We start from the raw sequence: 12,132 nt of genomic DNA on the forward strand, positions 1-12,132 counted from the left end.
GGATGGAAAATGATAAAATGTTCCACAGCCATGAGTGCCTGTAACTCCGAGACTCGTCTTGTGGAAGTTATTGCTAGAAGCAAAGCTGTTTTCCAGGATAAGAATTTTATATCAGCTGTTGTGGCTGGCTCAAAAGGAGGCAGTGTAAGTTTTTCCCAAGACATAATTGAGGTCCCATGCAGGTATTGGTGGTCTCCTTGGAGGTCTTGTGTTTTTGGCCACTCTGAGGTAGTGCCTTATTAATGGGTGAGAAAAACAGGTGGTTCCGTATTGTAATGGGCTGAAATGGCAGAGGCATGGATCTTTATTGATGAAAAGGATAGGCCTTTGTCCAGCATCTCAGTTAAGTATTGCAAAATCTGAGGAATATGTGGAACAAACGTGTCAATTCCTTGTGCCTGGTTCCAAGCACAGAATCTCTTCCATTTTTCTGCATAAGACTTTCTGGTACTGGGCCTCCTGGCCTCCAAAATAACATCCATCATAGCTTTCGAGAGAGGAGTGTTCTGAGTGGCTACATTATCTGCCATGCTGCCAGATTTAGGGTCCTGAGTTGGCTGTGCAGGATCTGATTGTTTTGTTGGGTCAGTAAGTGAGGAATTTGAGGCAATGCCCAAGCTGGACCTTGAGACAAGTTCTTTAGGATTGGGTACAAGTGCTGGCGTGGCCAGTCTGGGGCAATCAGTATCATTTTTGGCTTCTCTTGTCTGACTTTTAGGAGTACCTTGGGAAAGAGAAGCAATGAAGGAAAGCCATATACTGTTAGGTTTTTCCAGCTGAAGAATAAGGCATCCACTTTCCATGCTTGCTTGTAATATGTCCTTGTGCAGAATCTCTGTAGTTGGCAGTTGTGAAGGGAGGCAAATAGATCTATGTCTGGGTGTCCCCATTTCCTTATCATGCTGAAGATTTGTGTATCCAGTTTCCACTTGTGGGGATCCATGAGGTTTCTGCTTAGTCTGCCAGAGTATTTATTTTTCGTGGCAGGAACTGTGCTTGCAGGTGAACCTGATGAGTCAATGCTGAGTCCCACAAAGTCACAGCTTGTCTGCAGAAGGGGTAGGAATGTGTACCTCCCTGCTTATGTACCACATGACGGTAGTATTGTCTGTCCTTATTAGAAGTTGTCCTGGTTGAAGTAGATCCTTGAAAACTGTCAGGGCATTCTGAACAGCTAGCATCTCTTTTTGATTGATATGGAGATGCATTTGGCTTGTGGGCCATGTGTCCTGAATACATTTTCCTGCCATGTGGGCCACCCCAGGCATAATCTGATGCATCTGTTGTTACTGATTGCCTGGCTGTGGGTAAGATGATTGGCTGTCCCTTGTTGTGGTGACAGGCCTGTGCCCACCACTGAAACTCCTCTTGCAGGCAAGAAATGAGGGTAATTAACGTTTCCAGGCTGTGGCAATGTTGAGTCCAAACACTTTTTAGATACCACTGTAGTTTACTCATATGCAGTCTGGCATATGGAATTAGTAGAATGCAGGATGCCATGAAGCCCAAAGCCTGCAGAATTTTTATTGCAGATAACTGGGTCGTTTTGCCAACATTATGAAGTAAGAAGTCAGTTGCCTTTGTTTGTTTGGCGTGAGATAAGCCATCTGGGCAGTTGTATTTAAGCTTGCACCCAGGAATATTATCTCTTGAGAGGGTACTAGTTTTGATTTCTTTTCGTTTACTGTGTACCCTAGGCAAATTAGTAATCTTTTTACAAACGCCAGATGCTTTAGTAGAATGACCTTGTTCTCTGCTTGAATAAGGCAGTCGTCCAAGTAAGGATATATTTGGATTCCTCTGTCTGCAAAACGCAATTACTGGTGCCAGGCATTTTGTGAAGACCCTGGGCGCAGTAGATAAGCCAAAGGGCAATGCAGAGAATTGGTAAGTGCATTGAGCCAGCTATGAATCTGAGGTATCTTCTGCAAGATTGTCTGATTGGGACATGCAGGTATGCCTCTTAGGTCCAAAGTTACAAGCCAAGCCTTCTTGCCCAGCATGGGCAGGAGCTGCTGCAGAGTCAACATTTTGAATTTTGGAACGTCCAGAAATGTATTTAGAATAGACAGGTCCAATATCTGTCTCCAGGCTTTGTCCTTTCTGGGTACCAAGAAATGTCTGGAGTAAAATCCTTATCCTTGCTCTTGCTGTGGTACTTGATGAATGGCCCTCATGTCCATGAGGGATTAAACTTGCTTTTGTGCCTCTGCCCATTGATTGTGTGGCAGGTCTGGCATACCTTTTGCCCTTGGCAGGGTGTGAAAGTGGAACCTGTAGCCGTGGGACACTATATTCAAGATCCATTTGTCCTGGGTGATCATGTGCCAATTTTGAGAAAAAAGTGCTAGTTTTCCCCCTAAGGGGGCTGCCAAAAGATAAGTGCTTGGTGCTGGCAGAGTAAAGTCATTGGGACTGTTTCCTGTATGGCTGTGATTTGTCTTCTCCGCTTTTAAAGGTAGAAGCTCCCCATTGTTGAGGCCTGTATGAGCCTTGGGGCTGGGATCTGCCTCTGGGGCGTCTGTATCTGCCTCTTTCTGGCATGTCTGACACTGGAGAGGACCAATTCTTTGTAGGCCAGTTTCTGCTAAATCTGGGTGGCTTTACCTGTAAGAAATCCTTTACTGTTTGCATAGATTTCGCTTTGTCCTCCATCTTCAACACCACCTCCTCTGCCTTAACACCAAATAAAGTATCATGTTGTAATGGAGCATCTAATAATTTTGCTTTAACATGATCAGGCAGATTCTGTTCCATTAACCAAGCATGCCTCCTAATGACAGAACCCGTAACAGCGGCCCTGCAAGAGGCCTCCAGAGAATCAAAACCACATTGCAATGTATGCTTTCCCACTTGTTCAGCTGCATGCAATAAATCCTGCATTTCCTTATTTTCTGCACAATCAGAATTTGTCAACATTTTCTGTTTAAGCAGTGACATTAAGTGTTGCTGATATTTAAGCATATGAAATTGACAATTTAAAGCCCTCACAGCCAAAGTAGCAGAAGTGTAAACCTTTTCCCCCCATCTGTCTAATGCCCTTGAATCCCTATCAGAGGGGATAGGGTTTTTTGCAGTGGAAGCCTTGACCCCTTTAGGACCCCGAGATATAATTTCTGGGTCAGCTGCAGGGTTTTTATGAAGAAATGTATGTGAATCTGGAACCCTGTAATATCTGTCTGGCTTAACAGGAGCAGGGGGTAGAGTCAGGAGAAAGGCCGGACTCTAAAAATACATCGACAATGTCTAACACAGGGGGAATAGGAAGAGGCCTGTGCTGAGGTAGTAAAAGAAAATCTCTAAGCCTTTTCTTTGATTCTGAATAGTCTTGGCTCTCCCAGTGGAAGTGCTCCCTCATGGTATGCAGAGTTTCCCCAAAAGAATAATCCTCAGGAGAGGCTGAAGGGATAGATTATTCAGCATCAGAATCCTCATATGGAGGAAGAGAGTATTCCTGTTCAGAAGAGGAGTCAGAGGAAATGGAAACCTGATCTGAAGATTCATATTCTGTCTCTTGCCTAGGCCTTTTATCAGGAGGGGTATGGGAACCCTTGATCAAGGTAATTAGGTCTTCGGCCATTTTGAAAATCTGTTTTTAGACATGGAAGTCTGTCCAGGAAAATGCTGTACTTGTTTCTTTGTCTTTAGAGCTCCTTTAGTCTTTGCTTTTGATGCTGAGGAAGGCTTTACATATAACTGTGTAGGTCTGAAAACACCCTCAGAAGCCGATGCCTGCTCAGTGGCTCCGGATCCATCTGAGGGAATAGTTTCAGAGTGTCCAATACCTTGAGTATCCAGAGGCCTAGTAGGCTCCACGTGGGAATCGGCAGTGGCCTGTGGCTCTGAGATAGTGGGTGTCAGCGGCTGCGAAAGCGCCTCACTGAGAACCGGCAACTGGCTTAGCGGGAGCCTCGTCTGTTTTGGACCTCTGATGCCTGTCCTTTTCTTTATCCTTGAGCTTTGTATAAACTCCGGTCGTTGGCTGTTCCATTGCATCTTCGGCCAAAGTAATGAAAGGCAAAATCATACAGACGCTTAATAGTGCCTTGGTTAAATCCAGCACAAAACCGACAGCTAGCAACGTTATGATCAGGGCCTAGGCAAGGAATACAATAAGAATGAAAATCCTTATGAGGTATTTGCTTCCCACAAGAAATACAATTAACTTTTTCTGACATCGGTCTGGAGCAAGAAAAAAGTTTCCCCAAAGGGGTACTTAGCTTTAATGAAGACTTCGGATCTGAAATTCGTTTTTGAAAATCTCAGGAGTCGGCCTACCGGCACTTGCGAACTGCTTTTGCTTTGGGCACCACACGGCAAGAAAGACTGAAGAAAATGTCGTCGGCTGCATCTTTTATACCCCTGGCGCACTGACGTCAGGGAAGAGGTGACAGCAACAGACGCTGGACCAAGACTTTGGAATTCAGGCCGACTGAGGGTAGCCTGCAGGCAGGATAACCCAAGAGTAATGACTGAAACAGTGAAACAAGATGAACATCTTCTAAGGCTGCATCCTTCCTCTGATTGGGTGGAACATCGGGGAGGGTTCTGTTTAGAGAGGGTTTCTGAAAAAGATTATTGAATAGCCTTCTCTATGTAATTTTTAACACCCAACAATCTTTTGCGATGGTTTCCCAGGCTGTTGGGTGTAAAAACAAATGTCCTCCGAATGCCTCCAGAGATGGTCAGGCAATCCTGCAGGATAGCAGACTGGATCTGTCCGAGAAAGAATAGAGACCCTTGATTCATTGTATCCACGCTGCCATGAAGCGGCATCTGCAATTATAACTATTTCCCCCTCTGCCTCTGGGAGGAAGGTCTCCCTGTGAATCCTGAAAAGGATCTTGAGGTTTTTGGAATCACAACTTCTCACCTCCGGGCTGGTTCCTGAAAAAAGGTCCGTTGTGGGGCACAGAAGCAGATTATGATGGCAGACAAGGTCTTTCTGTCCTTTTCACTTTGGGAGAGAGTCTCTTACTGTTGGGACCGAAAAGAGATGATCGTTTGAAAGAAGCGTTGGCGAAGGATGTCTTGCAGTGTTCGGAGAAATCGCACAGCTGCATCCAGGCATGGCATCTGGTAGTAATGCCTGATCCCGGCCGCCCATGAGGCACCTTCTGCAGCATGAGAAATGAACCTCATGGCTGTGTCTAGAAACAGAATGAAGGGTGGCCATCCTAGAGAGAAAGACCTGCTCCTCGGCCGGCAGACATGGACTCTGAGACAGAACTAGAGAGTTCCTAGACTAAGTCCCTCTCTAGTTTGGTTACACGTGCCAAATACAGTGCTCGCAATGCAAAAGTCACTGAAGTGCAAACCCACTCCCCAAACCTGTCCAAAGCCCTAGACACCCTGTTAAGGAGATGGACGGTGAAGATTTACTGGGCCAGCTCCTTTTTGGTGGCTGCTGATGTTACCACCACGACATCGACTGGAACACCCTTGGTCCAAATGGGGGCAGTTAGAAGGAGCACTAATGATTTTATCAGGCTGCTTATGGGTTGGTTCCACTGTGTCCAGCTCCTTCCATGCCCTGTGCGACGCAGTCAATAAAGGTGCCCACAGGGGGAATACCCAAGAAGTAGATGGACCTGACCCAATAGCTTCCAGAAACAGATTCCTCCAGATTCTTGAAGACTAAACAAACTTTTGGTGTAGGTTCTTCATGACGTCTCCAAAGACACGCTCAGCTGGTGATCTTGGGGACCCCTCCCCTTCATCGCGGACGGTGTCCTCTGTGAAGGATCCCAAAGGGGAATCCAAGTGTCTCCATTTACACTGGTGCTTCTGAGGGACCTCCTCGGTGGGGTGCTCCAGGGAGGTATCAGAAGACTCTGAGTATTCCAAAAGGGAAGAAGTCTGAAGTCTTTCTAGACAGGCTGTCCCAGAGGAGACTGTAGATAGCTCAGACACAAAGGCTTTGGAGGGGAGCCAGGCTCCAAAGCAGGTAGAGTTTAGGCTCTTTTGGGTACAGAGAGAACCCTCTCCACCACCTGGAATGCCGAGGGAGATAGAGAAACCAAGGGCAACCCCGCCTGAGCCAAAGCTGTCGACGGGTAAGCCCCATGAATCCCCACCGCTCCCGGATCAGAGTGAGCAGTCGGAGCCAAACTATCAAGTGCCGAGACCCAGAGGGGAAGAGAGTGCTCCAAAAGTGTTGGCTGACTTTAACCCCTCAGACCTGACTCCGAAGCTATGGCTCCACGCGAGCCGCTCTGCTCCAAATCTGTCGGAGCAGGGCAGGTTAGGAAAACAATCATAATAGAGGTAACCATACTTGTCTGCTATGGGATCTCGAATCCAGGAAAGCTCGGACTCAATAACTCCGAAACTGGCAGTAGGATCAGAGAAGGAGATATAGCAGTAAAGGCAGGAATATTGCTCGCGGAGTTGGGGGGATAGAACAGGCAAGATCTCAAGCTGGATTTGTGCATTGAGAAATTTAACCATCATGCCATCAACCTCAGTTCTAGAAAGGCTGTTAGAGGACATAATGGAGGAAGCAAAGGAGAAAGGCCTGCAGACTGGTTTGGGTTGTTGCAGGACAGGGGACTTAGGCTTGGATGTCACCAGCACTGGGAAGAAACTTCAGCTCCGATGCTGAGGGAAGGCCTGAATGACTATGGGAGCCAAAGAAGTCAGTTCCAACGACTTAGCTGACTTGGCAGGAGGTTTCCTCGACTGATGACACCTATTGGGGGACCTCTTCTGATCTTTGTGCTTTTTTGGAGAGGGTTTAAGCCCTTTAAGTGGACGGTGTAGCAGAAGTTGTAAAGGCAGGAGATCCTTCAGGATCAATTTGTTTCTCCTGTCAATTACTGCTCACTGGTTGAATCCAGGCATAAATAGTGCATGATGAGTCCAAGTGGGCAGCTTAGAGGTACACCACACACAGATTGGGCATCCGAGAGTGGAATCTTGTGACTACAATTGTAATATTTTTTAAAACCCACAGATTTGGGGTCAGCCATATCTACACAGACAAACGCACACACAGACAAACGCACACACAGACAAACGCACACACAGACAAACGCACACACAGACAAACGCACACACAGACAAACGCACACACAGACAAACGCACACACAGACAAACGCACACACAGACAAACGCACACACAGACAAACGCAATAACGGAAAGATCTAACAATGGAAAAATTCTAAACTAAGCTGTACATAAATCTAAAAACAGATAGAGAGACAATATCTATACTAAACATCCATCTCTATATTCTGTCTTTAGATTTATGTACAGCTTTGTTTAGAATTTTTCCATTGTTAGATCTTTCCGTTGAGTGTGTGTGTGTATTTATATGTGTATATATATGTGTATATATATGTATATATATATATATATATATATATATATATATATATGTATACATACACATATACACACATATATATATATATATATATATATATATATATATATATATATATATATATATACACATATACATATACATATATACATACACACATCTATAAGCAAAAAAGGAATATAGTTAGAAATGGGTTGGGAAGTGAAAGGGGCTGTCACGAGGAAGAACTACAAACCCTAAGACAAGAAAACCCAAAGGAAAACAGACTATATGATAAAGAGTTCTTACAGAAAGGAAAGACTACAAAAAAAAAAAAAAACTACTGAAACTCGCACAGAAACCCAGAGGATCTTAGACAATCAGATTACTGATGCTTGTCAAAGCATGGCAAATCCTGGAGCTTTAGTATGTGGCCAAGTCGGATCCAATCTTCAGAGCCAAAATGCACAGGTTAAAGAGCAAATGAAAGCAACATCATATTTTCCTACCTGACTGAAGAATTACTGTTCCCTAGTTAAGTTACTTACTAAAGAAAGGCAAGATGAAGCGAGTGAGCGGTCTTGTCATTCCAAAACAAGTGCAGAGTATTACATCTCTCACTAGTATCTAAATACAATTTCAGTGCTGGCGACAGAATGACATTACGTCCGGTCACCTGATTCTGTGACTCCATCACTACTCCCTCACTAGAAAACTTAAGCCAGGATCTGGCAGAGATGTGCGACAATGCACACCTAGAACTTTGCTATGGCTTACAACATCTGGAGATTGTAAAACAATTACAATACTTCCACCCTTCCTGCAGAGACCAACAAGGCATTCTACACCCAGAGTAGCAATTAGTTCACCACCAAGGACAGTAAGAGTGGGATCCCAGTGCAGGCATTGCATCTCTGGCGGCATTCAGATATGTGAGAAAATCTTTATGGCCTAAACCAAGTCATTTAAATGTCAGGCTATTTTTCTTAAGGTTAGCTGGGCTGAGCTAAACCCCTTCCCTTCCAGTATCCTCTGTTAAAATATATACACTTCGAAAATTAACAATACAGTCGGACATATATGTCTATTTTTCTGTCCAGTAAGACCCACTGTTGATACATTTTTTTTTTTTTTTTTTTTTTTTAACACAAGCAGCTTTACAAATCAGTTTGATAGTCAAATGATAATTGTTTTCAGAACTCCTGCTAGATATGCTGGCATATGTTACATATGCACTGCCCTACTCTCTCTGACACAGCTGGTACCATCTCACATCACACTTGAAATAAACAAAAAATATGCAATCTGAAAAATCTGAAAGTCATTTAGACCAAGGCACTACGGAGACTGGTTTCCTAAATTTAGCTGTAAAGAAGGAAACAAAGTTGATCTGACTTTCAGAAACGTTTGGTCTTGTTCAGACAATTTCATTTGGTGATGGCGGTCTAAGCAATGAAGCACATATTCACACTTTTTAGAAATAAAATTTGCCAACTGAACTGAATGGTTTAGATTAGAGGCCACCTTCGGAAGAAAAAGGGATTTGTCCGCAAAGGAAGACCATCTTTATGAAAGATAAGACAGGATAGACTGTAGGACAAGAAAGTTTTAAAATTCTTCTGGCTGAAATTACTGCCCCTCAAAAGAGTATTTTCTAAGAAAGATGCTTTAAAGTCTACAGTAGCCACAGTCTCAAAAGGCACACTGGTCAAGGCTTGGCATAGCAGAGGCAAATCCCAAGGAGGAATTGGATCCCTTACTGGAGGGATGAGAAAAAGGTACCCTTCAAAAAGATTTTAAGCAATTTCAGAGAAGTAACAGGTATGTAGTTTTGACCTATATGGAGGTTTGAGATGGCTGCCTGTTGAATTTTAACAGAACAGTAGTTGAGCCCAGATCACAAAAGCCCAGATAGAAAGCTTAGAACTGCATCTGAAGGAATGGAAAAGGGATCAAAGTTCTTAAGAGCAGCCCAAAGAGAATTGTTTCCACTTATTTACATAAACCTTCATAGCAGAGGGCTTCTCACAAGAGGAAAGGGTATGCACAGCTCCTAGAAAGCCTGGGATTACTGGCCATCACTGGAACTGGAGAAATCAACCTGAAGTATCTGATTCAAGTGAGGCTAGGCTGAGGGATGGGATACTAAATCTGGAATGGGATCCAGAACCCAAGGAGGCTGCCACAGGTAAGGCCACTGAAAGGGGAATCATACTTGGGTGGATCGGTCAGGGGCTATGAGGATTACAGTTCTACAACAGACTGCTTTCTGTAGACATTTGATTATCAAGGGCATTGGAGTACAAGAGTACAGGAGACCTACGAGAGCATCTGTTGATGACTGTCTCTTGTAGGAGAACAGGGCAATAATGCTGATATTGTACTTAATGTTAATGCTGAAGTGGGATGCAAAGATAGCACCATGGCTGGCCTCAGCGGCTGAAAATGTGTGCCGTCACTGACAGAATACAGGATCACTTTTAAGGCATCAGAATGCTTTTGCTCAGATTATACACTAAAATGCTTATCTACCCAGGATGTGCACTGGAATCAGAAATTGCTGAGAAGACATTGCACACTGCCACACTTTCATTCCCTCTAGACAGTGGATAAGAATGAGTTCCTTCTTGCTTATGTTTATGTACCAAACCACTGTGGAGAACACACTCTAGTATCCAGACCCATGTCTGAAGAAAGAAATTCCATGGAGGAGTTGATGCACAATTTTTACATGTCCATATCCTGGGAAAATCCACTGGAAGTTCTGAGGCCATCCAGTCTGTGCAGACTATGGGTGGAATGACAAAAAAAAAGCCAATGTTCTCAAGAGTGCCAAAAGTCAAAGCAAATGTCGACAGAGATGTTGTGGTATTCCATGAAAAGTAAGCCATCACTCTCTTACAGACTTTTAATATTGATCCCAATGTCTATTAACATCGGGGACCCCTGAATCAGTACCCACTCCATTCCTACCAAAGTGGATTTCAATTGTACTGAAAACTCTGATGGCTCAGAGATCAAAGCTGGAGCCTCCACAAAGAATGAAAATGGTATCAAGTGAATCAGAGTGAAAGACGGTGCAAAGGATCTGTTCTGAGTGGTCAGCTCATAGACTCAAACACCTCTAGTCTGTATGTTAAATGAGACAGATGCAAAATGCTCAGTACCGAGGTCCCTATACCTAAAGGTACAGAGATGTCATGCTCCAAAAGCATGTTATACTTGCCCCAAAAGCATGTTATACTTGCCCCAAAAGCACCCATGTTGAGAATGAGACCAGGGCAGGAGACAGTATAGAAGAATGTGGGCAAACCCCATCTGACCTATAGACAGAGGGAGATGGTATGACACACCCATTTCAGTCATTCTTCAAAAATGACCTTGTGATTTGATCGCAATCTAAAGCACTCTGAAAATGCTTACTAGACCTGGGGAGTACATGGATTGAGAGAAATGTTGTGAAGGTACTCTTTGGAAATTAATGGGATCGGGACTGATGTGATGGATGCAGAATGTACAGAATGCTGTACAGACAGTGAATGCAGAGGATCCTGGCAGGAGATCTTCAGTAATGAAACACTGCTTAGTTCCTGATTTTTTCTTCCCTTCTTTCTCGCTTTGTTTTTCTGTTCTTTCCTCATCACCCCATCCTTCTCTTTAGAGTTACCAGAAGGCAGCAGACCCTTCACATTTAAATTTGCTCTTTCTTTTAAAAAAAAAAGGCGGCCAAAAGGTCTTGTGGTTAGAGCAGTCCACAATAAGCCGCAGGCATGCCACACAGATTGAGGGTGTCCTAGGATGGGATTTTGTGGTTACATTTTCCCAACTCAATACCTAAACAAAATATCAAAAATTAGTACAACTTGTATCCGATTACAGAAATATTTGAAAAACTCCTCTATAACCAGGGCCTTCTAACACAATCTAGTATGGCCATCTATGGGATAAACAGCACAGCCTTCACAATTACTTCAGTACAACAACAAGCCTCACCACAGATACAGATTTTATTTTCAACAGTATGAATAATATGAATAAAAAACATCTGACAGGGGGTGTACTTACAGATTTCACAATAATCTTTGAATCCATAAATCAGTCCACCTACTTCACACCCATCCAAACTCAAACTTGGCTCTATCACATTAGAGTGATTTAAAAATTACCTGGAGAACAAAATTTTACAAGTATTCCACAAAACCAGTACTTTCAAACTCAAAGCATTATACACTTGAGTATCACGAGACGCTGTACTAGGCTCCTACTTGTCCAGCTTTTCACACATGACCTCTCATATGACCTCCCAGGCCTTAAAATTGCAATGTATGAAGATGACCTCCTAATCCTCAAATCCAGCAAAAAATTCCAGTGACCTACAGTAAAGCAACAATTTTCGGCTTCTCACTCTGCTGCAGGGAGTAAAACCTCTAAAGCAGCTTTACCTCAATCTGTGAATGGACCTATACTAACAGACTACTAATAAACCCAAACAAAAGCAGCAACATGATCTTTGTTATACACCAAAAACTACAGTCTCTCTTCAATACTAATTTAAGATAGAGAATGTAACACTATGCCAATTGTAATAGAACAAAGAACTCTAATTCTTGATCCCTTCTTAACCTCATCTGTGCAAAATGGCATGGTCGTTTACAAAAGCCTGAGCCAACAAAAACTTTTTGCTACAGGTTAACCCATAGCTTGCTACTCACTAGCAGTAAAAGTACTCCGGTATTGGTATTTATTGCAGTTTGATAACCAGGCTGAGATAGAAGTACAGAATTTACTATTTTCAAATACAGTAAAACCTTTAAACCAGTATTA

The 12,132-nt window shown here is 43.4% G+C and overlaps 1 protein-coding gene across 1 annotated transcript in view; it reads right to left on the bottom strand.

The window, feature by feature from the left end:
* Positions 1–12,132, bottom strand: part of STIP1 (stress induced phosphoprotein 1) — a 1,768,405-nt gene that overhangs the window by 1,040,061 nt on the left and 716,212 nt on the right. Inside the window, exon 6 of the mRNA XM_044075368.1 lies at positions 3,488–3,491. Coding sequence (XP_043931303.1) covers positions 3,488–3,491 — 4 coding nt within the window. The remainder of the gene's footprint in view (positions 1–3,487; positions 3,492–12,132) is intronic.

Source organism: Protopterus annectens, chromosome 6.part1 (assembly GCF_019279795.1).
Source record: "Protopterus annectens isolate FY-2018-M chromosome 6.part1, PAN1.0, whole genome shotgun sequence".
Taxonomy (NCBI): domain Eukaryota; kingdom Metazoa; phylum Chordata; order Ceratodontiformes; family Protopteridae; genus Protopterus; species Protopterus annectens.